The sequence below is a fragment of the Trichosurus vulpecula genome, chromosome 7 (assembly GCF_011100635.1).
Source record: "Trichosurus vulpecula isolate mTriVul1 chromosome 7, mTriVul1.pri, whole genome shotgun sequence".
Classification (NCBI taxonomy): Eukaryota; Metazoa; Chordata; class Mammalia; order Diprotodontia; family Phalangeridae; genus Trichosurus; species Trichosurus vulpecula.
Window position 1 is genome coordinate 29,855,321 of NC_050579.1, and position 27,786 is coordinate 29,883,106.

The 27,786-nt window shown below is 47.4% G+C and overlaps 1 protein-coding gene across 1 annotated transcript in view; it reads right to left on the reverse strand.

The window, feature by feature from the left end:
* ADORA2B (adenosine A2b receptor) overlaps positions 1 to 24,419 on the reverse strand; it is a 44,115-nt gene extending 19,696 nt beyond the window's left edge. Inside the window, exon 1 of the mRNA XM_036767401.1 lies at positions 24,085 to 24,419. Coding sequence (XP_036623296.1) covers positions 24,085 to 24,419 — 335 coding nt within the window. The remainder of the gene's footprint in view (positions 1 to 24,084) is intronic.
* Positions 24,420 to 27,786: the final 3,367 nt, after the last annotated feature.

Here is a 27,786-nt window from a genome sequence, read left to right on the forward strand (position 1 = left end):
ACATGCATCGTAAATGCAAATGAACCTGTGAGGATATTATTATTCTCCATTTCCAGATGAAAAAACTGAGACCCAGAGACCTTAAGTGACTTGCCCATGGTCACCCAACTTATAGTCATCAAAGGCAGGATTAAACCCTGGTTTTCTGGACACCAAGCCCCGCTCTCTATACACTACACCACAATTCCCTCAAGAAGCAAAAAAACTATGAAACAAAGTATGGTTCCAACTAGCCATGGCTAGTGTAGAATTAAATTCATCGGCGATTAGGTTGTGGTCATTGTAAGACTGTCACCCCATCGAGGGCAGGCAGGAACTATTTTTGCCTTGCTTGGTATCTCCAGCACTTAGCACCGTGCCTGGTATATAACAGGCACTTAATAATTGCTTACTGACTGACAGACAGCCCTAGAGGATGGCAGAATCTCCGGGGTGACAAGAATCTCAGAGGCCAGCAAGCCCAGGATCCACAGATCTCCCAGGGCTCCAAGGACAGATTTCAGTAGGTCCACAAACTTGGATGGGAAAAAATGACTTCTTTATTTCAATATAATTGGTTTCATTTGCAATTTTATGAATTGAATACATCAAAACATTCTGAGGAGGGGGTTCAGAGGCTTTCCCAGACTGCCTGCCAAAGGGGGCCATGGCCCCCCCAAAAGTTAAGAACTTCTGGACAAGTCCAACCTATGCCTGAATAAACTATTCGACAAGTGGCCATCCAGCCTCTACTTAGAACCCTCCAGAGATGCGGACTTCACTACCCTGGGCCAGAGCAGCCCACTGCATTTTTGGACAGTTTTAATCATGAGGAAGCTTTCCTTTACATCAGACCATATTCTGCCTGCATGGTGCCTGGCACACAGTCAGTACTTAATAAATGTTTGCTAGAATGAAGCAAAGGTCTGGCGAGATGGCCAGGGCAGAACCAGAAGTGCAACTTCAGGCTCTCCGGTTGCTGCTGGGCTTTCTAAATCACTTCCTGCCCAAAGCAGGGTGTGGTTGGACACTGGTTCAGGGGCCAGAGCCAGGCATTGCCCCCACCCTACAGAAACTAGCCTCCCTAGCAGGGAAGGGAAGGGAGTGAGCACTCTTGCTCTACTCTGCTGCTGGGTCTCTGAAAATTGGGCCAGTGGATTTTGAGGGAAGAGATTTGGGTGGAAGTCAAGAGCTTTTCTCTCCTCTGCCCCAGACACTGAGGCCCAGGGTGGGTCAAAGGCTTATAGGAACAGGGGATCTAGAACTACAAGAGGGCCCAGAGGCCACCTAGCTCAACGCTCCCACCTACCCATTTTATAGTTGAGAAGACTGAGGTCCAGACGGGTTAAGGGGCAGCTAGGTGGTGAAGCAGATAGAGCACCGGGCCTGGAGTCAGGACGACCTGAATTCAAATCCAGCCTCAGACACTTACTAGCTGTGTGACCCTGGGGAAGTCACTTAACCTCTGTTTGCCTCAGTTTCCTCATCTGTAAAGTGGGAATAACAACAGCACCTACCTCTCAGGGTTGTTATGAGGATCAAGTGCAATAATACTTGTAATTATTATTACAATTATAACCAGTGCCTGCTACATAGCGTTATATAAATGTTAGCTATTATCACTATTAATTATTATAATGACAATGCATAATTAATTATCTTACTATTTATTATATTATAATATGGAATTGTTATACTTATTAATAATAATAATAAAGTTACACAGAGATTTGAACCCAGATCCTCTGTCCTCAAATCCAGCTCCCTTTGCCCCACTGGGCCACAACTCCAAGACCAGCTCTCCTCCAGAACTGGAGTCTCAGATCATCTCTCTGCTAAACTGGGTCTAGAAGGAACTGCTGACGTAGCAGGCATCTGCCCCCCAAGAGCCCTGGGGTCCAGTCCAGCCATGTGTCCACACCTCACGCCAAGTGGGAAAGACCTCAGAGCACCCTCTGTTCAAACTGGGGCGGGGGGGGGTGGGGGGGGTAAGGATGCTGGGCTCTTGCCTGCAGGGGAATGTAAGTCTACATTTATAATCCCGAAAACAACCCCCTCCTTGGCCAAAAGCACATCCTCAAGAGCAGTGGCGGCTCTCTCGGCTAAACACAGTCGGGCTGGGAGCTGGGACAACAGAGAAAACACCAGAAGCATCATGAGAATGGCGGCCCAAAGCCCGACTGCAATTCCACATTGATGACATATGCACCAGAGATTCCATTCTTAGTTGGGTGGTCCCATTTAACGGGCTAATATTTACTGAACAAGACTCTGAACTACAATTTTTTTGTTCGGTTGTTTTTCAGTCGTGTCTGACTCTTTATGACCCCATTTGGGGTTTTCTTGGCAGAGATCCTGGAGTGGTTTGCCATTTCCTTTTCCAGCTAACTTTTATAGATAAGGAAACCGAGGCAAACAGGGTTAAGGAACTTGTCCAGGGTCACACTGCTAGTAAGTGTCTCAGATCAGATTCGAATCAATAAAATGAGTCTCCCTGATTCCCAGCCCAGTGCTTTATCCACTGCACCACACAGCGGCCCCTACAATATAAGTGCCCCTGAACTACAATACAACCTATGTTCGTGGAATAAGGTGATTTGAAAGGAATTTAGGTTGCGGTAGGTTGCTCTTCCAGCGCTGTTGGTCTGAAACCCAAATGCTTATCTGGGCTGAGGTGATCAGGCTCTGGGAGGACTGACTCCTGTAACTCCCAAATCAATCAACCTGAATTGGTTAAGTATTTCCTGTGGGCCAGGCACTGGTCTAAGTGGGTTGTGTTACAAGGAAAACAAACCAGTGCCTGCCCTCAAGGAGCTCAGTCTCATGGGGGAGGCAACATGTATATAAACATGGGGTAGGCTATGTGGGGCAGAGGATAGAGCTTTGGGCTGCGAATCAGGAAGACCTGAATTCAAATCTAGACTTGGATACTTACCAGCTGTGTGACCCTGGGCAAGCCATTTTTGCCTCAGTTTCCTCATCTGTAAAATGGGGGTGGACTAGACTTGATTTTTTTAATGCTGTATTTTAAGCTCTTTTTATAAGCTTTTTATTATTTAAACCATTCTCACTTTCCAAATCCCACTCCCATAGAAAAGTCTTTTGTAGTTAAGCAAGAAAGTACATCTTTTAGTAGATGCAATATTCCATTAAACCCCCATCTTTCTGCTGAAAGGAGGCAGGTGTATTTTCTCATCAATCCCCTGCATTTAATGAGTGCTGATGTTGAGGAATGCTGCTTTCACTTATGTGACTGTGGTCATCATGCATTTTGTTCTCTTGCCTCCTTCTTTTGCTGTGCATCAGTTCATTCAAACCTTCTGATGTTCCCTGAATTCTTCATATTTGTCACTTTTTTTTATTTTATAAAAACATGCCCACGTGTTGGAGAATGAAAGTTTGTTCTTCCACATTATTTCCAATTTTGGCCACCACAAGAACTGGAGCTGTGAAGATTTCAGTACATGTGGCCATTTTCTTGCGGTCACTTTTCTCACTTAATTGAAAATTATCTTCCATAGCAGTTGGACAATTCACAAATTCACCAGCTCTTGTCTTCCCCACAGTCTCTGGGACCCCTCTTCTCAGTCAGTGTTGGGGACAGGATTCAACCTCCCTTTTTTTTCAGCCATCTAGATCTAAAAATCTATAACCCTGTGAAACATTTGCAGCTATATCAACATTCACCCTGTGTAACATACTTCCCCTAAATGAAGCTGTTTCCTTAACTGTCAAAGCAGGAGGTCACTAGACCGATAAAGGTCACTTTCAGTTCTGACCTTTTGGAAATTCATGAATGAAAAGGTCCCCGACTATTTTACAAAGCGGAAGCCTCTAGAGGTCAGTCAAATAGCATTTAGTAAGGACCTACTGTGTGCCAGGCACTGTATTAGTCGCTGATCTTTGAAGTCATCAGGGTTTCTGCTTCCCATCAGGTTGTATATTGGTCCAAGACAAATCCCCCAAAGATGCAGCTTTAAAGACAATTCTATTTTCTCTTGTAAGTTTTCTTGGCTTCATGACCAAGGAGGTCAATGGGCACACCTGCTGAGCACCCTTTATTCAGTGCCTGGTACCACGCCAAGCACCACTGAGTAATTACAAAATGCCAGCCAGCGGTGTGGAAATCCAATTGCCCACATCCCCATCCTCAGGCTCAGGTGGTAGGAGCTCCCACGAAGACTGAAGGGTCCCACCACCTCATTTTCCTCAGAGTGATCTTAGTTACAGATCATTAGAACCAAAAAGGATCTTAAATAGATCATCTCACCCAACTCCCACATTTTACAGAGAAGGAAACAGAGACCCAGACAGGGGAAGTGACTCAGCCAAAGTCTTACTGTGGGAAACTAAAAACCCAGGTCCTATGACTTCTACTCCAGTGCCCTAATTAGCACAGTGTGTAGAGCACCAGGCCTGGAGCCAGTAGAACTGAGTTCAAATCCAGCCTCAGACTTTTACCAGCCGTGTGACCCTGAACAAGTCACTTAACTTCAGTTTGCCTTAAGCCACTGGAAAAGGAAATGGCAAACCACTGAAAAGCCCATGGACAGTATGGTCCACAGGGTCAGGAAGAGGTGGATACACAACATTCCCTGAGGTCAAGAATCCTGTCTCATCTAAACTCCTCCTATGCCTAGCACAGCATTCTACACACAGAAGGCACTTAATAAATTCTGGTTGTACTGTTTGTAGCACTTGGAGATCCAAGTCATGCAGGAATTCTTAACCAGGAGGCTATGAACTATAAAAAGATATGTATATTTTGAAAACTATATTTCAATATAATCAGTTTCTTTTGTAATTCTATGCTTTTTATTTTATGCATTTAAAAAGATTGCTGAAGGGGTCTACAACCCCAAAAAAGGTGAAGGATGCCTATTTTAGGATTATGCAATTAAAATACTATTTTTTATATCACATATTATTTTTTGTTTGTTTTTTAATTTTTTAAAATATTTATTCATTTTCAACTTGAATACAAAAAAGCCCCCAAAGAGAACATTTCCATGTGCACAGCGCAACATAAAAAGAGGATTCAACATAAAATCACGAATTTCCATTTCACACTGCTTACTTTCTTCGAAAAACTATGTAATAAGCACTAGATGTCTTTTTCAAAGCTACCCTAGTTTTCTGTGCTTCCTTCTAAGTCTTCTTTTGTTCTCTGCTGTCCACTTTTTCTTTTGATATTATTTTGAAAATGCAGAATTTTGTTGCACTCCATATCAAGTTGGATAATCTCTTCACCCTCCTTTCATTGGCCAAAACTGCTTCAGGCCTGTGACCTTGGGGTTATGGTACCTGCTTGTCAATCTTACTTTCCCTATCTGTGAGATTGGCCATAGTGATGTTTTGGGAGAAATCAAGCTCACATCGTTTTTAGCCACATTTCTGGACCCAGGGAAACCAAAGAGCTATCTGGATTTGGGTTTTTTTTTTCTGGGGGGTGGTTTTGGTCTCTCCAATTCTCTCTGGCCTGTGGCAGGCTCTCCTGGAGAACATCTAACATTCAGGCTCTCTTCATCTCATTTTGACTCCAGGGTTCAGCTGTTCCCACGGGCTCTGTTTCTGTTCACCAGATCTGCCAGCTTGAGTCTGCCAAGCTACTCCTGCCCTCCCCATTCTTGGGCTTGATCTTTTCTCGGCTCCTTGTTATTCTTCCATGGACCCAAGGAATTTCAGAAGTCATTCAACTCAACCTATACCTCTTACCAAATAGCTAATTTAATTTCCACTTAAAGACCTCCCTCGATGAGGAGCTCACTACCTCCCATTCCACTTTGGGCCAGCTCTAAGTGCTTCAGGCAGTATATCCCAGAGTTATTTGTCTACATTTGGAATATACAGACAGACCTCCTAAATGCTGGGCCCAGGACAGAGAGGAGGTCAAGGAATAGAGAGCACATCTAGGAGAAAAGAGGGCCTGGAGATTTTGGAACAAAATAGGGAAATGGCCCAGTAATGAAGTGGTGGAAAGAACATGGGCCTAGAAGTCAGGAGAAATGACCCAACCTGGCTGGGTGACCCTGGACAAATCACTAAAAACTTTCAGGGCTCTGGGCCTAAGGTGTCAGACTCAGAAAACTGCCAGTTGCATATTGACTTAGAAAACCACAAATTAACACTATCTGTGCTGCATGGCATTTTTACATATTCTATTAAACATTTTCCAATTGTTTTTAAACTGGTTAGGTGTTGAGTGTGACACCTCCACTCAAGGTAACTCTCAAGACTATATGATGCAGAATGGGAGTCATCCTGCATTGGTGGAGGGAGTTTCCTCATTTGGGAATTCCCTGTACCAAAGAAATCACAAAGCCTAGTGCTTCTCCATATCCTTACTTAAAAATCTATTTAAAAGTGTAAAAAAAAATACTTAAAGATCCCACATTGACTAATTTTAAGAAAGATTTCTCTGGCCAACCTGGTTGGAGAATTTTTGTTTTGTTTTGTTTGAGCTGTATTTGGGATTTCATCAGTGTGGGAAACTCCTGGTATGGAAAGGCCCTCCACTAATGCAGCTTAGTGATTTCTTTGTAAATTCTAGTCCTAGAGAATTGCTGGGGCCTGGGGTGGGGTGGGGCAGTGGGGGGGCGGGGGGGAGGGGGTAAAATGGCTTGCCCAGGACCACACAGCTAATATGTGTCAGAGGGAGGACTTTGAGGTCAACTCACTATCCATTAGGCCAAGCAGCCTCTCAGGCTTGGGGCTCACATCCCCAAGAGATGATTGTTTCTCCCCACACAGGAACTGGAGGTGGAGGATCCTCTAATGAATATCACCAATGTCCAATAAACAGAGAAGCAGGGCATAGGAAAGGCAAAGCTGCAGGCCAAGGCCCCTGAGGGGAGTGACAGGGTTACTACCAGGAGCCCCTCAATCGGGCCACTCAAACCCTCCCCTTCCCAGGCTCTCTGGGCTTCTGCACAGCCCAAGGTCAAAGCTGCGGCTACAATGTGCAAACTTGTGGCAGGTTTGGCACCTCAGGCTGCGAGAGAACATCCCCCAGCCGACCACTGCTGCCTTACATGCATAGTCTGGCCTGGAAAGGAGGGATAGGCCACAGGCCAGCAGGCCTTCAGAAAGGAGAAGAGGCCCCTCCAATGTGGAGTGAGGCTAGGGCAATTTCTCCTTCAGGAGGACAGTAATGTCCTGAGAAGTGGAGCCAAGGACAGCTGAAGCGTGCCAATAGTGGAAGGGGCAGGAAAGAGTCTTGGCTAGGGAGTCAGAGTTCCTAGGTTCAAGTCTCATCTTTGCCATTTACTGCCTAGGTGACCTTGGGTAAATCATTTTCTTTCTCTGTAAAATGAGAGGGTGGGTCTCAAGGATCACTGAGGTCCCTGCCAGCTCTAGGCCTAGGAACCTATAATTCTGTGAATACAACTGATGTATTATTTACCCCAGCAGGTAGCGTTTGGGGTCAGTGCCCAGACCACATCACCAACGCAACAGGAGAGAAAAGAAAAAAACACCAGCCTGGGAATCCAGAGACTTGGGTTCTAATCCTGACTCTGCCACTAACTCACTTTATGACCTTGGCTGGACAAATCATGTCCCTTCAGTTTCCTGCTTTGTAAAATGGGGGGAGGCAAGACACTGAACCTCACGGTGCCCCCAGGCCACTCCTAAGATGATGATTCTGACCCGCACAGGTAGAAGACAGCCCCTATACCAGAGGCAGCCCTATGCCGATGAAATCAGGGTCCTCCTTTCTATGCTTTTATAAGGGAACAGCCAAAGTAACATCATGATAATAGCAGTGCTCTATTACCACCAGCACGTAGATACTACTCTGCTGCTGCTGCTGTTACTGTTGCTATCCCTTTCACAACTGAGTCATGGATGGATGAGAATCTACACTGTAACAGGGAACTTCCCAACCAATGAGATCCCAGGTCCACTTGAGTATATTTTGTATTGACTTATTTTGTGGGTATATTTTTGTTATCTGGGTCTGACCCTCCCTCTTTCTTCCCCAGGGAATAGGTGCTGGCATTGTGATAACTCAATGAGGGCACTGAGTGGTGCCCTAGAAGACGTGGCCCTAGAAAGTAGGGGAAAGGTCCCTCCCTGCTAGGACTCAGCTTTATAGACACTAGAGCTGGAACAGACCTCAAAGCCTCGATTTGACAGACGAGGAAGCAGGCCCTGAGAGCAGTGACTTGCCCAAGATCCCATGGCTAATGAGTGACAGAGTGGATCCAGGCCTTTCATTTCGGGGCCAACATTTAATCCATGCACTATTTACTCTTCCCAGTGAACTGTCCCCACCATTCAAGCAAAGGGGGACAAATGACATTGGCCGAAGGGAGGGCCTGTGCCTCCTCCCCCTCTTCCAAGGGAGGGGATTAGTTTGCTAAATCCTTAGTCCTTCTGGAGGCAGAGGGAGCCCCTTCCCTTGTTCTCAGGCCACTTTTCATCTAAGATCACAACATGGGAAGGAGGTGAGAGAGAAAACAATGGACATTTTTTTAGCTTCAAAAGAAAATTTCCCTTCCTGGATACTGGTCCTCGGATTAGACGTGTACTCTTTCCAGACGTTTTGAAGCCATGGGAGGGCTTGGGGAAGGGGTTGGGGAGGAGGAAGGAGAGGTTGAGAGAAGGGGAAACGTTCAGATTTATTTTTCCCAAAATTTCCACTCCATCCCTTCCCCCACCCAAAAGGTCACTGGTAAAAGATCTGAACTCTCTTTGCTCATTTAAGACCATCGGGAGAAATTATGTTGAATGTGGTTTTCTGGTTTTAAAAAACAGCTGTGGTTGATGCAGGGAAATTTAAAAAGTAGAAACTGACAAGGGAAGTTGCCCTTTAAAAACTGTCAGTTCTTTTACAAAGCAAAGTGAAAGGTTTCCTCTAGGAGCCAGTTTATGAGCCTTGAAAGTGAACCCCAGGAGAAGACCTAGAAATTACCATGTTCTCCAGTCTACGAATCCTCCTGGCTGCTACAAAGGATCCAGAAAATACAAAAAAGAGTTGAAAAAACGGAGGAGGAGGAGCGAACCTTCCTAAATCGAACTTGTGAAACTCAACTAAAAGTTAGAAGACCTTGTTCTGATCCCACATATGCCATTCACAATGATGCCAGTGTGACCCTGAACAAGCTTCTGAAAAGAGTGTCGACTCATCCCTACCCTACTTCTCAGGGTTATTGTTTGTGTCAACTGAGATATCCATTGCCGACAGCATTCTATAATAGCAAGATTTTCTTATCTTTAATATTTCCTGAACCATCCCCAATTAGTAACTTCTACTTTGTCTGATCCTATATTTTATCAGCTTCAGGAACTATGACAACTTTATCCTCTCAACTAATAATAACTCAGACTGGGTCCACTACAAATTTACATTATATAGTCTCAAATGGGCACTCACCACTGCAAGGCAATTGTTTTACACCTCCTTAATTGACTCACTAGCCCATTCTCTACAGCAGCTCTTCCAAACCTTTTCATCCCTCCTCAAACCTCCCATGGCTCCCTCTCCTCCCACCCTCACAGCTGAGGACCTTGCCTCATATCTCACTGAAAAAAACGTGAGGCCATTTGCTGAGAACTCCCTCTTCTCCTCATCTCCCATCCCAGATGCCACCTGCCACTAACTCCTCCTTCCTCCGTCTCTCACAAAGAGTTGGCCCTACTCCTTTTCGAAAGCTAGTCCATTTACACAAACAAGTAATCCTGTTCCACTCTGTCTTCACCAGCAATTGCCTCTTTCATCCTATCCCCACTTATCTTCAATCTCTCCTGGTCTACTGGCTGCTTCCTTACTGCCTACAAATATTCCCATACCTACTCCATGAATAAAAAATGATCCTTCCAACCCAGCTAGCTATTGTCCCTTATATCTTCCTGCCCTTTGTTGCTCAACTCCCTGAGAAGTCTATCTACAATCGAAGCCTCCACTTCCTTTTCTCTCACTCTCTTCTTCACTCTCTATAGTCTGGCTTCTGGGACACTGTTCAACTGAAATTGTTCCAGCGATCTCTTATTGTCAGATTTAATGGTCTTCCTCATCCTTGACCTCTCTGCAGCCTGTCCATCATTCTTCCCCTCCATACTCTCTTCTTTCTAGGTTTTCATGAGCCTGCTCTATCTTAGTTCTCCTCTTACCTCAGTCTCCTTTGCTGGATCTTCATCCAGGTCAAGGCTTCTTATGACCAAGGTTCTGTCCTGGTCTTCCTCTCTTCTCCTTCTATTATCTCCCCTGCAATCTCATCAGCTACCAAGGATTCCATTATTATCTCTATGAAGATGAAGCTACTTGTCCAAACCTGACCTCTGTCCACATCTTTAGATGTGCACTTCCAACTGCCTAGAAGAATCTTGAGCGGGCTGTCCCCTAGATACCTTAAACTCAACATGCCCCCAACTGAACTCATCATCTTTCTGCTCAAACCCTTGCCTCTTCCTAACGTTCTTATGACTGAGATTACCACCAACCCCCCAGTCACCCAGGCTCACAACCCTAATTCCTCACTCTCTCACCTCCATTACTGATTGGTATAAAAGTCCTGCCATTTCTGCCTTCATCACATCCCTCATATGCACCCCCTTCTCTCCTCTGACACTTGTCACTACCCCGGTATAAAGCCTCGTGCCTGGACAATTACAATAGGCTCTTTTGGTTGAATTCTCTCTCTGCCTCAACTCACTCCTCACTCCTGTCCACCCTCCACTCTGTCAGCTCTCAAACTGATCTTCCTAAAGCACACCATGTCACCCACGTACCCTCGCCCTAATTCAGTAAACTCCAGTGGCTCCTCATCACCCCAGGACCAAATATAAAGCCCTCTGTTTGGCATTTAAGGATCTCATAATATGGCCTCTTCCTACCTTCCCAATTTTCTTATGCCTTACACCTCCTCCCCCTCCCCCATACCCTTGGATCCAACAACAGTCCTAGAACAAGCCACTTCAACTCCTGACTGCAAGCCTTTGGCTACCCGCCCCACCCCCTGCTTCACCCCTCCCCCCACACCTGGAATGTCTCCTACCTCACAATAACTAACATCTGTAGAGCACCTGAAGATTTACAAAGTGCCTTATATATGTTATCTCATTGGGTCCTCACCATGACCCTGGGAGGGAGATGTTACCAGCATCCTCATTTTATAGACTTTGGTGTCAACGGACCCTGGTTCGAGTCCTGCTTTTGTGCCTGTGTGACTTTGGGACTTAGATCACAGATTTAGAGCTAGGATAGACCTTCACTTGTCCAGCCCCAAGACTTTACACATGAGGGAGGTTAAGGACTTGCCCAAGGTAAAATGGCTGCTGAGGTAAGCTTTGAACTCAGGTCTCCCTGACTCCAGGCCCAGGATTCTGTGCACTGCACCGCCTAACTGCCTTTACAAGATACCTAACACTGTTCTGTGCTCTACAATATTTCAAAGCATTTTTCCACTAAAAGAGTCTATCTTTTTTTTTTTTGTGAGGCAATCAGGGTTGAATGACTTGCCCAGAGTCATGCAGCTAGTATCAAGCAAATGAGGCCAAATTTGAACTCAGGTCTTCCTGATTCCAGGACCAGTGCTCTACCCACTGTGCCACCTAGCTGCCCCCCAACAGAAGACTCTAAAAGGACTGTGGCTTGTAAGTCAGTCAAATGAGAAGGCATCACTCACACCTGTCTTTGAATACAAGGAGGCTGATGTCTGTATTGACTCCAAGTCCAGACAGTAAAGCAGGAACACATCCATGAGACCCAAAGTCAACAAGACAAAGCCTCTCCCCAAAGAAAAACCACCAAAAACAACCTCTTGTGAAAATGGCAGCCTTCCCAAAACGAAGGCCTGTATTCCGTCCCATCACTTGAGAGAGCTGAGAGATGGCGGGGTCTCCCTCGTATCCTCAGAGTAAGGTCTGCTATCACAGTTACAGTCACAAGTAAAGCTTCCTGGGCAGGCTCTAGAAAGTAACTGAAGTCCCAGAAGGTGAGATCTGTTAAGGGATCACAGAGGCCATCTTCTCCAACTGGGACCTGAAGAAGAACCCAATATAACATACTCCAAACAAGTCCTCCAGCCTTTGCTCACCACTGCCGATGCAGGTGGTCACCGCTCCAGAGCTGGTGGGGAACCTTCGCAGCCACTGAGTCCAACCACCCCATTCTACAGATGAAGAAACCAAGGCTAGACAGGGTAAACTTAGATCTGCTCAGAGTAAGTGTCCGTGTCTTGCTGGATGACTTTGCCACCATGCCTCAGCTACCTTCTCAGACTGGAACTCCCCTTAGCACCTACAGCCTTGTCAGCCTTCTCATGTCCAGACACATGCTGCATGACCTTAGGCGAGTCCTTAACCTCTCTGGGCCTCAGTTTCCTCATGTGTAAGATGAGGGGGCTGGACGAGGCTAGATAAAGGTCTAGTCTAACTCTAAATATGTGGTCCTATAGTGCCTTGCCTAAAGTCATACAGGCATGGAAGCAGGATTTGAACCCAGGTCCACCAATTCCAAAGTCTGTACGCCACAAGGCAAGGTCTCAATCTGAATCAATAAATAGACCTGAGGGACATTTTGAACACAAATGTAATACATTGTGGCTTCTTCCAGCTTAATTAATACCTCTTGGGTGGTGTCCACAGTGGGCAGGGTAGCGGGAGCCATCTTCACGGATTAGGAAGTACTTTGGCTGGGCCTTGAACGACAGGCAGGATTTTGATCCTGGTGGGGAATGAGCAAGCATTTCGGGCAGCATGAATCAGAGACCAGAGAGCCTGGAGTAGGATGGATGCCAGCAGAGGCATCCCACATTAGTGGGAACATCAGAAACTACCCCATTGTTTATAATTAATTAGGTTATTAACATGATGACAATAAAGCATTATTTCCATAAAAGATGACAACAAAATCATTACTGTTATTACTCTTACTGTTAATAAAGTAAGAGCCCACAATGGGCCCGGCACTGCACTAAGTGAGAGATAAAGACAGAGATGGAGAGGAGGAGGAGAACTTCCTGGGAGTTCAGTCAGGTTAAGTGACCCTTCCCTGGAGCATCTCACTATTCCTATAGCAATGAAATCAGAGGTCAGGGAATGAATGAAGGAACAAGTGAATGAATGAACAAATGAATGAATGAACGAATGAATGAACAAACGAATAAATGCTGGCATTTATAGAACATTTCAAGGCTTGCAACATGATTGACATATATTTTTAGCGCTTCTGATTCCAACTACAATACCATGGACATAGAAGTCATCCCCAGGACTGGTCACTTGGGGGAATTGAAACTCAGGTCTCTACTGACCTGGAGCCCAGCACTCCTTTTACTAGGCCTGGTTGATGCTCTCTGTTTCTACCAAGGCCCACATGGCAACAGTTATAGTCAGTTTATTTGAACTGTATTCAAATTAATTTGAATATATGCCCTTTCTTCCCCACCGCCCCCAGTCGCCCCAGGAAACCAAGAGCTTTCCATATCTGACTAGGAGGCCTCAGAGGCCAGAAACCGTTCTGGAGAAGCAATGATGAAGCTGGCTATTTGCCCAAGCTGGCACAGACTGAGAGATGGCGGTTGGGGGGTGGAGAGGTTCAGCATCAGCTTCCTGTAGCCGCCTTTGAAGCAAACATCTAAAACATTTAAAAGTCACCTCAGCTCATGAGGTTCTGATTGTTGTGTGAGGAAATGGCCCTGTGCACGTCTGGATCACTTTATGAGCCAACTAAGCAGTGCAGAATTAATTTCTGAGCTCTTGTATCATTAGAAAAGGTGTTAAAACAAAACAAGATAATTTGTGAATTTCTATTTCCCCCAGATTGATTCACTCCCCTACCCCATCATCCCCAACAAAGTCTCATTCACCCCTCTTCTCCCCACTTGCAAAACATTTTGGGGAGTTTCACATGAAGTCCTTTGTTCAAAGACCCCACTAGAAACTTTTCCATTACTGAGGAAATATTTCTAGGGAATAGTTGAATGGCTCTGGGGCCATCTTCCCCCTCCCTCCATCCCCCTCTCATATCAATAGCTACCATGGATCTAAAGCTTTAAGGATTAGGCCTTTTTAGAGAGGAAAGGGGTCCAGTCCCACCCATTGAGACATACTGACTGAGTGTCCTGGACAAGTCACTGACCCTCCCAGGGCTCTGGACAACAATCTTAAGTTGGGGATCCTCAACCTGGGTCAGACCTAGATACAAATCATTGCATCTTTATTTCAGTATAATCTGTTTCTTTTTTAATCCTATGTATTTTATTTTATGCATTTGATAACATATAGCAGTCCAGGCTGCTATAGGTTAAGGTTTCCTGCTCCAGCAGACCTACATTGGAAGAAGGGCCCTCTTCATGCTGGAACATCCCTAGATCAATGAAATTAGGCCTCGTCTCTATCCCTTTATGGTTTGCAAAGTGAGTTTCTTATAACAACCCTATGAGATAAGGTAGTGTGGGTCAGTCAGTCCATCAACAAGCATTTGTTAAGTGCTTACTATATGCCATATTCCCATTTTTCCAGTGGGAGAAACTGAGACTTGGAGACGCAAAGGGATTTGCCTATGATCATGTTGCTAGCAAGTGCTGGAGGTGGGTTTCAAACTCAGACTCTCTGGAGTCCAAGTCAAGCGTTCTGTCTGGTTGCTGGTACTGGGAGAAGATGCCCCAGAGGCTGAGCGGCCCCAGCCATGGGGTAGTGCAAGGGATGTCTGAACTCTTAGCCAAAAGAGGCCCAGGAAGCTCTAGGGCCCAGCATGCTTAAGATCATTTTAGAGAGGAAGAAGAGTGGACTCTTGTAATAAAGAATAAAAAAGGAACAGTTAGCATTTATCTGCACCTTTAATATTAGCAGAGCACTTTCCATGTGATTTCACTCATCCTCAGAATAACTTTGTTGGGGTTTTTGGGAGTTGTTTTTACTATTCTTATCTTGCAGAGGAAGAAACTGAGACAGACCAAGGTGAAGTGACTTACCCAGGGTCATACAGCTAGTAAGTGTCTGAAGCTGGATTCACATGCAAATCTTCCTGACCTCAAGACAAACCCTCTACCCACTGTGCTACCTGAAAAATCGTCGGAGACTCAGCAGCCTGCCCAGCCCCCATCCTACAGGAATTGGGGCCCACCCCAGGGCACACTGGGGATTCAAGAATGAAAGGTCAGAGTCATAGCCCACTGTTTTCATAGGCTGCCAACCCCAGAATAGCTTTTCCAAACTCAGCGGCTTGGCCACTCCAAAAACGTCCCCTTGACCCTCACGTACCCCCTAAGGAGCCTGTCCCAACAATTGTCCACCCTGGACAACTCCCCTGAATGGGACTTTGCATTCTTCCCGCGCTGTTCATCCCAGATCCCAGAGAGCCTGCATTCTCTCTTTGGAGATAAATGCATTTCCTGTCTACTGTGTTTATTTTTATGTCACAGCCGAAGAATGGATGAGAACAGCAGCCACTGAGCCCTTCTTGGCAGAGCAATTACCAAATTTACAAATCTGGACTCTGTTCCTGCTTCTGGTCTTTTCTTTTCTTTCTCTCTTCCTTTTCTTTAAACTAGAAATCAGTTCCTTTGGACAAGACCCTAAGCTTTGATTTCTGTTCTTAGGATCTGAAAGAATTTGTGGGACTCTGGGGCACTGCAAGAAGACCCTAAGCTTGGTGACGGAAGAGCTGGCTTGGAGTCCAAGCTATGTGGCCCTTGTGATCTCGAGTCCCAGAGTAATGTGGTACTCGACCTCTCTGGGCCTCAGTTTCCACACCTTCAAAATGAGGAGCTTGGTCCATAAGGTACATTTCAAGTCTAAATCTATAACCCCACAATCCTCCTGGGCCTCAGTATCTCAACAATAAAGATAATATTTTAAATCATTGTCTTGTAGGGTTATAGGGTTGGGCTGGAAGGGACCTTAAAAAGCACCCAATCCAACCCTTTCATTTTACAGATGACGATACTTTCCTAAAGTCATAGAGATAGTAAATTAGCAGACTTGGATTGAAGTCCCAAGACTCCTAATTCAGCAGATTCTTTCCAGCATACCATTCGATGAATATTTATTAAGCACTTTCTGTGTGCCGGGTACCAAGATTACGAAGATCAAAACAAGCCAGTCTGGCCCCCGGGGAGCTTACATCGTACTGGGAGGCCACAACAGGGGCACCCTAAATAAATGCAAAGTATATGTAAGTGGGATGTTTCAAGAGGAAGAAAATACTGATAAGCAGGAATCAGGAAGGGCCTTATTGTAGGACAATATTGTAGGACCTCCGTGAGCTGTATCCTGAGGGAAGAGAGGACTTCTCTAAAGGCAGGTTTGAGGACATACTGCTCAGGCCATGGGGGCCCTTGGTACAAAGACATGAAGGAAGGAGATGAAACATCCTATAAGGGGAACATTAGCAAGCCAGCCTGACTGTAATGGAGGACACACGAAGGAGAATAAAAGAAGACAGGTGGGAGTCTGAACGTGGAGAGCCCCATACGCAAAGGTGAGGATTTTATATTTTACCCTTGAGGCAAGAGGAAGCCATGGAAGCTTACTGAGGAGTGGAATGATGCAGTCAGACCTATGCTAACTTAAGAAAGTCAGTCTGGTAGCTGTATAGAGGATGGATTAGAGATGGAAGAGACTGGGGACTGGCAGAGAGACCATCCAAACAGGGCTGATGGGAGGACTATGCTTTTGTAGATGGGAAAGCCTTCAATGTGTCATGGTGGACAGAGAGTCAGGCAGGAAGAGCTAGGTTCAAATCTCATCTCTGACACATACCTTAGATGAGTTACTTAACCCGCCCCCCAGCTCACTAAGACTCCATCTTTCACAAGCGTTGGGGGTCTAGGCTGGTGGCGAAGGCCTCCCCGGTAGCATCCTCCTCACTAATGAAATCAAAGGTCCTTCCTTACCCACCACCACTCACCCGCCAAAAAATGGCACTTAAAAATGTGAGCTCTCATTATTAAAGGACTGAATGAGTCTGTGACCTAGTCGTATAATTTTTTTTTTGAATTGAGAAGCAATTGGGGTCAAGTGACTTGCCCAGGGTCACATGGCTCGTTAAATATCTGAAGCCAGTTGGAACTCAGATCCTCCTGACTCCAAGGCTGGTGCTCTACCCACTGCACCACCCGGCTGCTTTCCCATTTTTTTTCTTTTTATGTTTTGTTTTGGAAGTCAATCTGGGTTAAATGACTTGCTTGGGGTTACACAGCTAGTAAGCACCTCTAAGAACCACCAAATTTAGTCCTGAGCCCCAGCTGGGCATATTGGAATTAAAACAAACAAGTGAATAACTGTGACAGGACTCTAGGTCCCAGATTTATTCCTCAATCTTCCTCACAAGAGGCGCACAGCAGTATTCAGGATCCCAAGATTTAGGCCTCGAAAGCATCTCATTGATTATCTCTGTCCAAGCCTCTCATTTTAGAGGCAGCTCAGAGCGGTGGACAAGAGCATTAGCCTTGGAGTCGGGGCCCCAGACACCGTCCAGATGTGTGATCCTGGGCCAGTCACGCCATCTCTCTCCACCTTAGTTTCTCTCACCTGTAAAATGGGGAAATAAATAGCCCCTCCCTCCCGGTTGTTGTGAGCACCAGATGAGATTCTATTTGTAAAGTGCTCTGCAGACCTTAGAGTGTTTGTTATGATTGTTGTCATCATTATTACCAGAAAAGAAGGAAATGAAGACAGAGGTGATTTCCCAGAGGTCACACAGCTGGCTCAGTTAAGTCTTAGGCTTACCCACTCCTTAGGAAAAAAAATTTAAGGGAATGGTAGGTCCAGGAAACTCCCCTTTTTTTCTCCTCTCCAGAGCATCACTTTGAAGAGCCCTGACCACCCAGAACATTAGGCCTAAGCCTTTGTTTTTAAGAGGTGGGGATGAGAGCCCAGGACGCTTCCCAGTGGGCAGGGCCAGCCCATCGGCACCCTCCAAAGGCTGGCTGTCAGGGCAACCTCAGTTCTGGCTGGGCCACCTGCCGGCCAGCAGCTCCCCCCCCCGCAGATGTCAAGTTCTGGGGTTCTCCTGCTTCTGGGAGAGCCACAAAAGCCTCGAGATACGGCATCATCCCCTGCCTCTGGATTTGGAGCCAGAGCACCAAGGGTCAGATGCTCGGGGTTCAAGTCCTGTCTTGAACTTTTCCCTGAATGACCTCTTTAGGGCTCATCTGCAAAAGGAGAGAGAACCTCTGAGGTCCTTCTACCTTTAGAGTTTGGAGTCTATGATCTTACCCTTGTGACTTGGGACCTCCCTTTCCTCATCTGTAAAGTAGTGGGCTAGGTGACCCCTAGGATCCCTGGCAGCCCTAAATCAATCACTCTGACAGACATCCAAGGGCGAGGGATGGAGAGAGAGGAGAAAAAGGCAGATGAGGCAAGAATGACTCTAAATGAGTGAACGGGCCCCAGTTCTGGCAGCCTCCTAACCCCAGCTCCAGCATTCCCTGCTCAAGACAGGGAGGTCCAGTCCTCCTGCCTGCTGGCTCAGGCTGGTACATTCAGGGCATGCTCACCGAAGACGGACCCATGGAAAACAAGGAGAACAAGAAGGCACACGCCCTCAGCAAAGGAATTACATCCCTGGGGGGAAATACCAGTCTGGTAAGGTTTTTGGGTGGCTCTCCATCTGGGCACGGAGGGATGGCAGTTCTCAAGGGAAAGCTGCTATGCGGCCAGAATGGAGCCCAGGGCCAAGTCTCTGGGAGTGGGGTCAGATGGCATGAGGAGGAGGGAGAGGGAAAAGAGGGAGGTGGAGAAGAAGAGACTCAGGAAGAAGAGAGTGGAATGGATCTGAGGGAGAGAGAAACAGACCCAGGGAGGGAGTGGGGAGCAGAATGGGGTAGGAGTGAGACGGGAGGAGACCCAGGGAGGAAGAGGGGAGAGGAGTGGGATGGGAGTGAGAGGGGAAGAGACCCAGGGAGGGAGAGGGGAGAGAAATGGGGTAGGAGTGAGAGGGGAAGAGAACCAAGGAGGGAGAGGGGAGAGGAATGGGATGGGAGTGAGATCCAGGGAGAGAAAGGAGAGTGGAATGGGATGGGAGTGAGAGAATAAGAGACCCAGGGAGGGAGAGGGGAGCAGAAGAATGGGTGTAGGAGGGAGAGGGGAACTGACTGGGAGCATTTATTAAGGGGTAGGGGAAGAGATGAGCAGGTGTCATGCTGGCTCTGGAGCCAGAGGAACTGAGTTCAAATCCCACGTCTGTCACTTCCTACCTGTATGGTCTTGGAAAGACACTTAAAAGAGCGCACTGGGCTAGATGACCTCTAAGGTCCCTCCCATCCCATTCTAATCTATGAGCCTAAGAACTTGCTCAGTGTAATGCCCTGTGTTAGGTCTGGGAATCCAAAGACAAGAATGAAAAAAGGGGCCTTGTCCTCGAGGAGCTTATAGCCTACTGAATATATTATTATATACAGACAATAAGAATAAAATATTTCCTGACAATAACATCACTAGCATTTATGGAGGGCTTTACATTTTACGAAGTGTCTTCTATGTTATCTCGCCTAATCATCACGACAACTCTGTGAGGGGTCACAATTATCCCCATTTTACAGATGAAGAAATTTAGGGGGAGGGAGGTTAAGTGACTCTTCCAGGGCCATGGAGCTAGTGAGTGGCTGAGGCCGGATTCTACCTCAGGTCTTCTGGACTCCAAGATCAGTTTCCTAGGCACCATACCTCCCAGTTGCCTCGTATAAACAAGCAGATTTGGGGAAAAAAGAACAATGGAAGGGAGAGGGGGAATGGGAGAAAGAGGGAAGGAGAGGCTTCCCATGCAAGAGGTGGCACATGAGTTGGGTCTAGAAGGAAACTCTGCCTTCTATGAGGGGAAGAAAGCAACGAGGGACAGCTTTCCGGGCCTGGGCATGGGAGATGGAATGCCGATTTCTGGAAACAGCTCAGAGGCCAGTCTGGTTGGGGTATGGTGTCCATAAAAGAAAGTCTGGAAAGGCAGACTGAGGCTCAAAGCCTCTTCCCATCAGAGAAACCAAAAGTAACAGCAGAGGACCCCAGAACCCCAGATCTAGAACTAGATGCAACCTCTGAGGCCCTCTAGCCCAATCCCCTCATTTTACAGACAAGGAAACCGAGTCCCAAGGGTGTTAAATGATTTGCCCAGTCACGTAGGTGGTGAAGCAGGTAGGTCCTCTGACTCCAATCCAGTCCTTTTCCTACCATCGACGCAAAGCTTAGGACAAAGGCCTGGGAGACGCCCATCATCCATCCTCACAGTGTCAGTAATGGCTCCAGAGGAAAGTTCAGAACATACCACCATATTCCAAACTCCACTGAGAATACTAGAGTTTTGATAGGAAGCCCCAGAAACTCCTTCCATCACAACCTGCTTTCCTGCCTGCTGGGTCCCCTCCTAGAAACAGCAATGAGCTTCCTTCCAGGTCCCCAACGATGCTGTGGGGTGACTGCATCCCCCGACCTTCCTTCTTTCCAAGCCACCAGGGTTGCTCCAAGCGAAAACACCCCCTGCTCTGATCCCATTTGGGAAAACCCAGAGAGGCCCTGGCACCAAAAGAGGAAAAAAATAGAAAAAAATTCCAACCACCAGAGGTTTCCCTTCCATTTTTGCTTCGAAAGGTTGACTCCTCTCATGGTAATTCCCAAGCTAACCCAAGAGATACCTGGTTTCACATCCACTAAGTCTGCCCATCTCTTGTGATAAAAAGAAACAAAGCTCTCCTTTCATTTTTTTGTCCATTCCTCATTCGAAGGCACAGAGGAGTGCTAGCAACTCAGACACTCAGGAGTTTTCAGGGTACAAACCCAGGTAGCATAACAGATGGTATTCCTGGCCTTGGAGTCAGCTAGACTGAGTTCAAATCCAGACTCAGACCTCAGACTGGCTAGCTTTGTGTTCCTGGGCAAGTAAGGGAGAAGAAAAAATGGGGAGAATCAAATACCGCCTCATGGTTTCCAGCAGTCTAGAACATAGACCCCTTTCACTGTCGTGGCAGGTGTGCTGTGTAAATAAACCAGCTAAGCCCTGGGTAAGTAGTCTCTCTCTCTGTCTTCTGCACACACATCCAGAGGACCGCCATTTGGATAGAGGGAGAGACAAGATGGTACCACATCATTTTTACATTTGGACAAGGGTTGTCTCATAGGTCCCTCTCCAGAACCGAGGAGGAACCTTTTTTTTTTTTTTTACCACTCTCCTCTCTATAAAAGAAAAAGGATGTTTCTAGCACTTTTAAGTCATCTGTAAACATATTAAAAATAATTGTCCAGAGTCTGAGTGAGTGAGTAAGCACTCACTGGGTATGTCTCCAAAAGGATACCTTTTTAGGTCCCAGTTGGACTAGGGATTGTTTCATTCCTTATATTTATGTCCCCAGTGCCTAGCACAGAGTCGACACTTGTCGACTAAACAGATGTTAGACTGATTAATTAACTAGAAGGCTACCTAGGGTCCTTCCAACTCTGAGATCCTGCGACTTTTGTAGCCCTGAGAATCTATGCCTCAGCTGGCAATTCAGTCGCAGCAATCCATTCTCTTTCCAGTGCTCTGACATGAAGAGACACTGGGAAAGGAACAAGATGAAAAAGCCTGTTTTCTTCACCACAGAATCCAAAGCCAGCTCAACCAGCAGATACACAAGCAATGAGGCTTCAATGAGCAAAGGGCTAGAGCTGGATCAGAGGACCCGAGTTCAAATCCTGGATCTGCCACTTCATTAGCTGTGTGACATTACCTTGGACTTGGTCTCCCTTTCCTCAGTGCTAAAATGAAAGATGTGGACTCTGAAGTCCCTGCTCTAGAGCTACGTTTCTATGAGTAACTGAACATCCCTGGGTCTAAGCTTCCTCCTTTGTTTAAAAAAAAAAGACAATCTCTGAGGTCTCCTCTAGCTGTAAATCTCTAATCCTAAACGGGAGACAGGGAGAGGGAAGGGGGAACTGGGGAGAGCAGCTCAGATGCCTGCCGCAAATCAAATCCCTTCCCAGGGGTGAGGACATTAACCTAGCCTTGAGATTCTTGGGTTTCATTTAAGGAACTTCCCAGTTTTCAGCCTGAATATGTGTGTGATTTCTTGAGCCGAAAGGTAAATAAAATTACAACATTATGTGCTACCCACCCACAGGGGTATACTTTTCTGAGAAAACAGAGCAGGCCACCAGCTTTGGCCGTACCTTCTCTTTGGCATAACTAAGGCTGAACACCCAAGACCAGACTGAGCTGGGGTTGGGCAGGAGAGATAAGTCTTGATAAGGGGAAAATGACCAGAGCTCACCTGAACCCTCTCCTAAGCATTCCCCCACAAGGTTGGCTGGAGCTGCTACTGCCTCCTCCTCCTCCTCCTCCTCCTCATTCTCATTCTCCTCCTCGGCAGCCTTCAGCTTATGTCCTCAGCCTATGATATGACTCATCAGTAGCCACCCTGGTGGCCTTTGGTGGTCAAAATCCCCTCACCATAGGGCACCCTCACTCCACTCACAGACTCATCCCTAGTGGCCACATCAGGGCACCCTCACCGCCCAGCATGGTGGTCACCCAGGGCCAAAGGACAGTCTCAGAACTGAGGAGTCCAGCCAGGTGGGGACCAGGTATCTGATAGCAAAGAGAAGTGAGCACCGCAAAGTGATGCCCCTCTTCCCTCTCCCCACACAGAACTGCACCATTTTAGAGCTGGAAAGGATGTCTGAGCAACCCTCTCATTTTACAGATGAGAAAACTGAAGCCAGAGAGATTAAGTGATTTTGCCTAAGTAGTTATCAGCAGAGGCAAAGTTTGAACCTAGATCTGGTGGCACCAAATAACTAGGATTGAATTACTGCGAAAAAAGTACAGATTCTGGCATCACTGGCCCTAGGTTTAAACCTAGCTTCTGTTGCTTCCTATCTGTGTGACCTTGGGCAAGTCATTTTACAATCTTGGCCCCTCCAATCTATAAAATTATCGAGCTGGACAATGGTCACTTCTAGTCCAGGATTTCTGATCCTGTGACCCAAATCCCACAAAATCCCACAATCAGTGTCCTGCTCTGCGAATAGCACCTACCTCAAGGGGTAGTTAATGTCCTCACCCCGGGAAGGGATTTGATTCAGGGCAGGCAGCTGAGCTGCTCTTCCCATTTCCTCCTTCCCTCTCCCCCTCTCCCATTTAGGATTAGAGATTTACAGTTGGATGAAACCTCAGAAAATTTTTACAAAGGAGGAAGCTTAGACCCAGGGATGTTCATTTGAGATAATATATGGAAAGCACTTTGCAAACCTGAAGTAGTAGTGGCAGTAGTAGTAGTAGTAGTAGTAGTGGTAGTAGTAGTAGTAGTGGTGGTAGTGGTGGTGGTGGTGGTAGGTAGGTAGGAGTAGTAGTAGTAACAGCAGCAGTAGCAGTAGTAAAGGAATGTTTCCTATGGAAGGAGTGTCTCCAGGTCAGCCAACCAGCATTTATTAAGCTCCTACTCTGATCCTGGCACTGTACTCCTACATTAGAAGCCAATCTCAGGGCATTCACCACGACTGAGAACCATAAAAGCTCAGGGGGCCTCAGAGGCAGCTGGTCTGGTGCTGCCTTAGCAGGAATTTCTCTACCAAGGGATTATTTTTTTGTGTGTGTGCCTTTTTTGTCTAGATTTTTTTAAAAGATCTCTTCTGAAGGGTGGGAAAGCCTATGGACCCTTCTCAGCATCCTGTTTTTAAATATATAAAATAAAACACAGAACATTGCAAAGGAAACCAAAAATTATCAAGAATAAAGATATAACATTCACAGATCCTTTAGGGTCCCTAGACCCCTGATTTACAAGAATCCCTGACCTAGTCTTTTTCCTACATTAGAGTCATGGAACCCTTTGGCAGGTTGGTGATAGAATCCACTCTCAAAATCATGGTTTTAAATGCACAAAATAAAATACACAGAATTACAACTAAAACAAGTTCTTGGACCCCCTGAGATCTGTCCATGGACTTCAACTTAAGGACCCCTGATCTACACCATCCTTGACAAATCAAAAGCACAGTCCAGAAGCCACTGGCGTTTGGGGGTGGGGGAAGGAAAGCAGGACTACTTCCACTGTTCTACCAAGAGGATGGAATCGCCTCTTGGCCGTGCCTTGCCCACCCTCACGCAGCCAGGGTGGGGGATGATGTCAGCTCTAAGGGAATTGCCCTAGAGAAGGTGGGGGATGTCCAGCCCCAGCTTAGCTGCCTCACCTGAGCGGGATCTTGATGGCCAGGTACCTGTCGACGGCCACGGCCAGCATGCTGAAGATGGAGCTCTGGGTGAGCACCAGGACGAAGCAGGCGAGGAAGAGGCAGCTGTGGAAATCGGTGCAGAAACCCACGCTGATGGTGATGGCAAAGGGGATGGCCAGCAGCCCCACGGCGATGTCGGCCACGGCCAGAGACACCAGGAAGTAGTTGGTGGCCGTCTTCAGGGTGCTGTTGGTGGCCACGGCGCAGCACACCAGCACGTTGCCCGCGATGGACAGCCCGGCGATGACCAGCTCCAGCACGATGTAGAGCGTGTCCTCCGAGTCCAGCGGCATGGCATGGCCCGGGGGTGGGGGCGGGCTCCCCGACCCCTGGGGGAGGCAGGGAGGGATGGCGGGGGGCGGGCGGGCGCCCCCAGCCCGGCCGGGAGCAGCCCCTGCTCTGGCGGGGCGGTCAGCAGCCCTCGATGGCTGGGGATGGGGTGCCTGCGGGGGAGTCACACGGAGGGTTCCCGGGCGCTCGGTGCCGACTCGTGGGAAAGTGCAGGGAGAGGCTGCCTCTGCCCCGTCAGCGCCCCCGGGGCCGGCGGCCCTGGGTCCCGGTCATGGCCCTACCTGCCCTGTCCGCTCCCCGCTCTCTCCACGCTACCCCGGAGAGGGGTCGGGGTCCGCCCTTTGGTCCGGAGCCTCTCTTCCTTCCCTCCCTCCTGCTCCGGCAGAGCCTTCCAACTAACTCACTGGCTCAGCTCCGGCTCCGCGGATGCAGGCACATGGACCCAGCGGGCGGGACGCGGTCAGGGGAGGCAGAGCCCGAGACTTCCGATTGGACGACCAGCCCGTCCCTCGCTTCAATTCCCCGCCAGAGCTCCGCCTCCTTACCGTAACCCCCAGAGGACTGGAGAAATCACAAAGTGCCCCCGACCTCTCTGAAGTCGCAGCTGGGCCCCGGGACTCGGAGCCTCAGGCAATACTCCGGGGGAATCCTCAACACAAGCACAGATACCCAGAACCCGAGCAGGGACCCCTCCCCCAAGGAAGCCGCCGCCAACCACCGAGTCTCCCCGAATTTCCTGGTGTCATCGGACTAGGCAATGGGCGTGCCCGAGAGGACTCTTCTCTCGCTGGGCACTTGGAGCTCACTTTTCAACGGAGCCGGGGCTGGGCAGAGGCACCGGACCTTGGCCCGGCGGTCCCTGGACCGCCTGCTCCCTGCCCGCCCGCAGCCTTCTCGGGCCAGGCACTGGACGCCAGTTGCCCCAGGAGGCAAATTCTGCTCTTTCTGAAGCCGCCCCAAGAGGACAAGACCTGGGGGGTCTTCAGGAGGAACATCGGAAATGCAGGCGGAAGAGGTCACCTTCCGCGAACCCCCTGGAGCTCAGCAGAAGGCGGGAGTTGGGGCCCGTGGGCTCTATTCTCCACCCGGCAGCTCATCAAGTTACAAATTTAGAGCCGGCTAGAGACCTTCGAGGTCCAGCCCCCTGGTTTATAGAGAGCGGGAAACTGAGGCACAGAGACGGGAAACCAACTGGCCAAAGTCACACAGCTAATGGTTGGGATTTTCCCGGGCTCGAATCCTTGGGAGGAGACTGTTGTGTAGTAGCTACCCCATCCACCATCTCGCCCCGGCCTGCCCTTTTCTGTTTCTGATAGTATGTGGTCACGGTAGCGCAAGCGGAGGGGTGGTTTGAGAAGGAAATATGAAGGGGGAGGGTAAGGAGGGTGTGTGTGTGGCGGGGGGGATTTAGAAGTGGACCAGCCCTGGCATATCGAAGCCCTGTCACACTTGCAGCTGCCTCCTCCTCCTCTTCCTCCGCCCTCTCCACCCCCGCAAAAAGTAAAAAAGGTGATTTAGGAATGTTTGTTTGACAAGAAAAGCAAGAGGCAACCTCAGTTGGCAGGGAGAGAAGCTTCCAAAGCTTCAAAATGCCTCTTCCCCCCTTCTCCTTGGGATGCATTCCACCGCCCACCCCTTCACCCCAACACATACTTACAGAGAGACAGTTACTTAAAGGGAGAGAACCCTGCAGTCTTCTAGACTAATGAAGGCCACCTGATTCACTGACCTCCACAATTCATTCAAACTCAACGAGCATTTTGTGAGTGGCTGCAGTGAGGTGGACACTGGGGTTACCAAAAAGATAAAAAGATAGTCCCTGCCTTCATGGCACTTACGTTTTATTGGGAGAAACATGCAGGCAGATCAGTAAATCCAAAGTACTTGAGAAGTAATACCTGGAAGAATCAGGAAAGGCCTTTAGAAGGAGACAGACGTCAAGGGAGGTTTGGGAACTAAGGGGTTCAGGAAGCAGAGAGAGGGACAGCATTCCAGGTATCTGGCAGGGCCTTTAGACAGAGACAGGGGATGGAATGAGGTGTACAGAAACAGACCATTTTAGCTAGAACACAAGCTAGTCACATGATTAGGAATAGCCATTTGGCAGCCATGTGGAGTTCAGATTTCAGAAAGCAGAGTCTGGAAGCAATGAGACCAATTAATAGTCCAGGAGGAAGGTGACAAGGGCTTGAACCAGTGGTGGCTAGTACACAGGAGGGAGAAGGACAGATGCCGGGGACATTGTGGAGGTAGAATCCAAGTCTGTGGGAAACATCGTTTCTCTTAAAATTGACACAGGCTACCTGTGTGAGTTTGAGAATTATAAACTCTTTAGATTTCAGCTTCTTTTGTAAAAATAAAAAGAATAGGCTCTAACGTCCCTTTCTGTCCTATATCTTTCTGGTTCTTGGAATGCCCTTATGTAACCTGTGTATACAGGAAAGCTCTTGTCAAATCATTAGTACGTAATAGAATTGGAGCTCGTTGATCAAGGCCCACTGACTAGGAAATAACTGGACCAATCATGGTAGATGTAAAATAAAATAAACGAGAAAGAGAAAAACCTACAGCCAACACATCAGTGAAGTCTGAGGGTATTTACGGAGTGTTCCACACCGCTAGATCTCACCCTTGCAGAGAAAAGAGGAAAAAGCATTTTCTCACCTCTTATTTGAGACCAGGCTTGGTTATAATAATGACACACAGCGTTTAGTTTAGTTTAGTTTTGTTTTCCATTTCCATTGCTGCCATCATTGTGGGTACTGTTTTCCTGGCTCTTTTTACTCTACTCTGCATCTGTTTGTACAAATTTTCCAATGCTTCTCTGCATTCTTCATATTCATTGAAACTTGCAGCACAAGAATACTCCATTACATTCACCTAGCATGATTGGTTGAGCCATCTCCCATTCGGCATCCATCAAAGAGCTGCAATTCTGTCATTTACTGACAAAGACTTTAATATACATGAAGATTGTATAAGGGCATTCTAAGAACATTTTTTCTTCATTCCTCCCACTCCATAGTGGGAGGAATAGCATAAATTATATTGCATTTTGGGATATCCAAAATGCTTTCCCCCCATTCCATTATGATATGATCCTCACAACATACCCGTGAGATAGGAACCACAAATGCAGAGTGTCTGAGTTATCAAAGCTTAAAACTGCACTGAGACTTTTGGACTACTCTATATTATTATACCCGTTTTTCAGATCAGGAAAAGGGAGGCTCAAGGAGGGGAACAAACTTGCCAAAGGTCCCAAAGCTTGTTAAGTGTCAAAGCCAACAGCTAAAATGAAATCACCTAGATTACGAGCCCAGTATCTTAGGGCTGACTATGCAAATATTTCTCCCTCTTGCCTCGAGT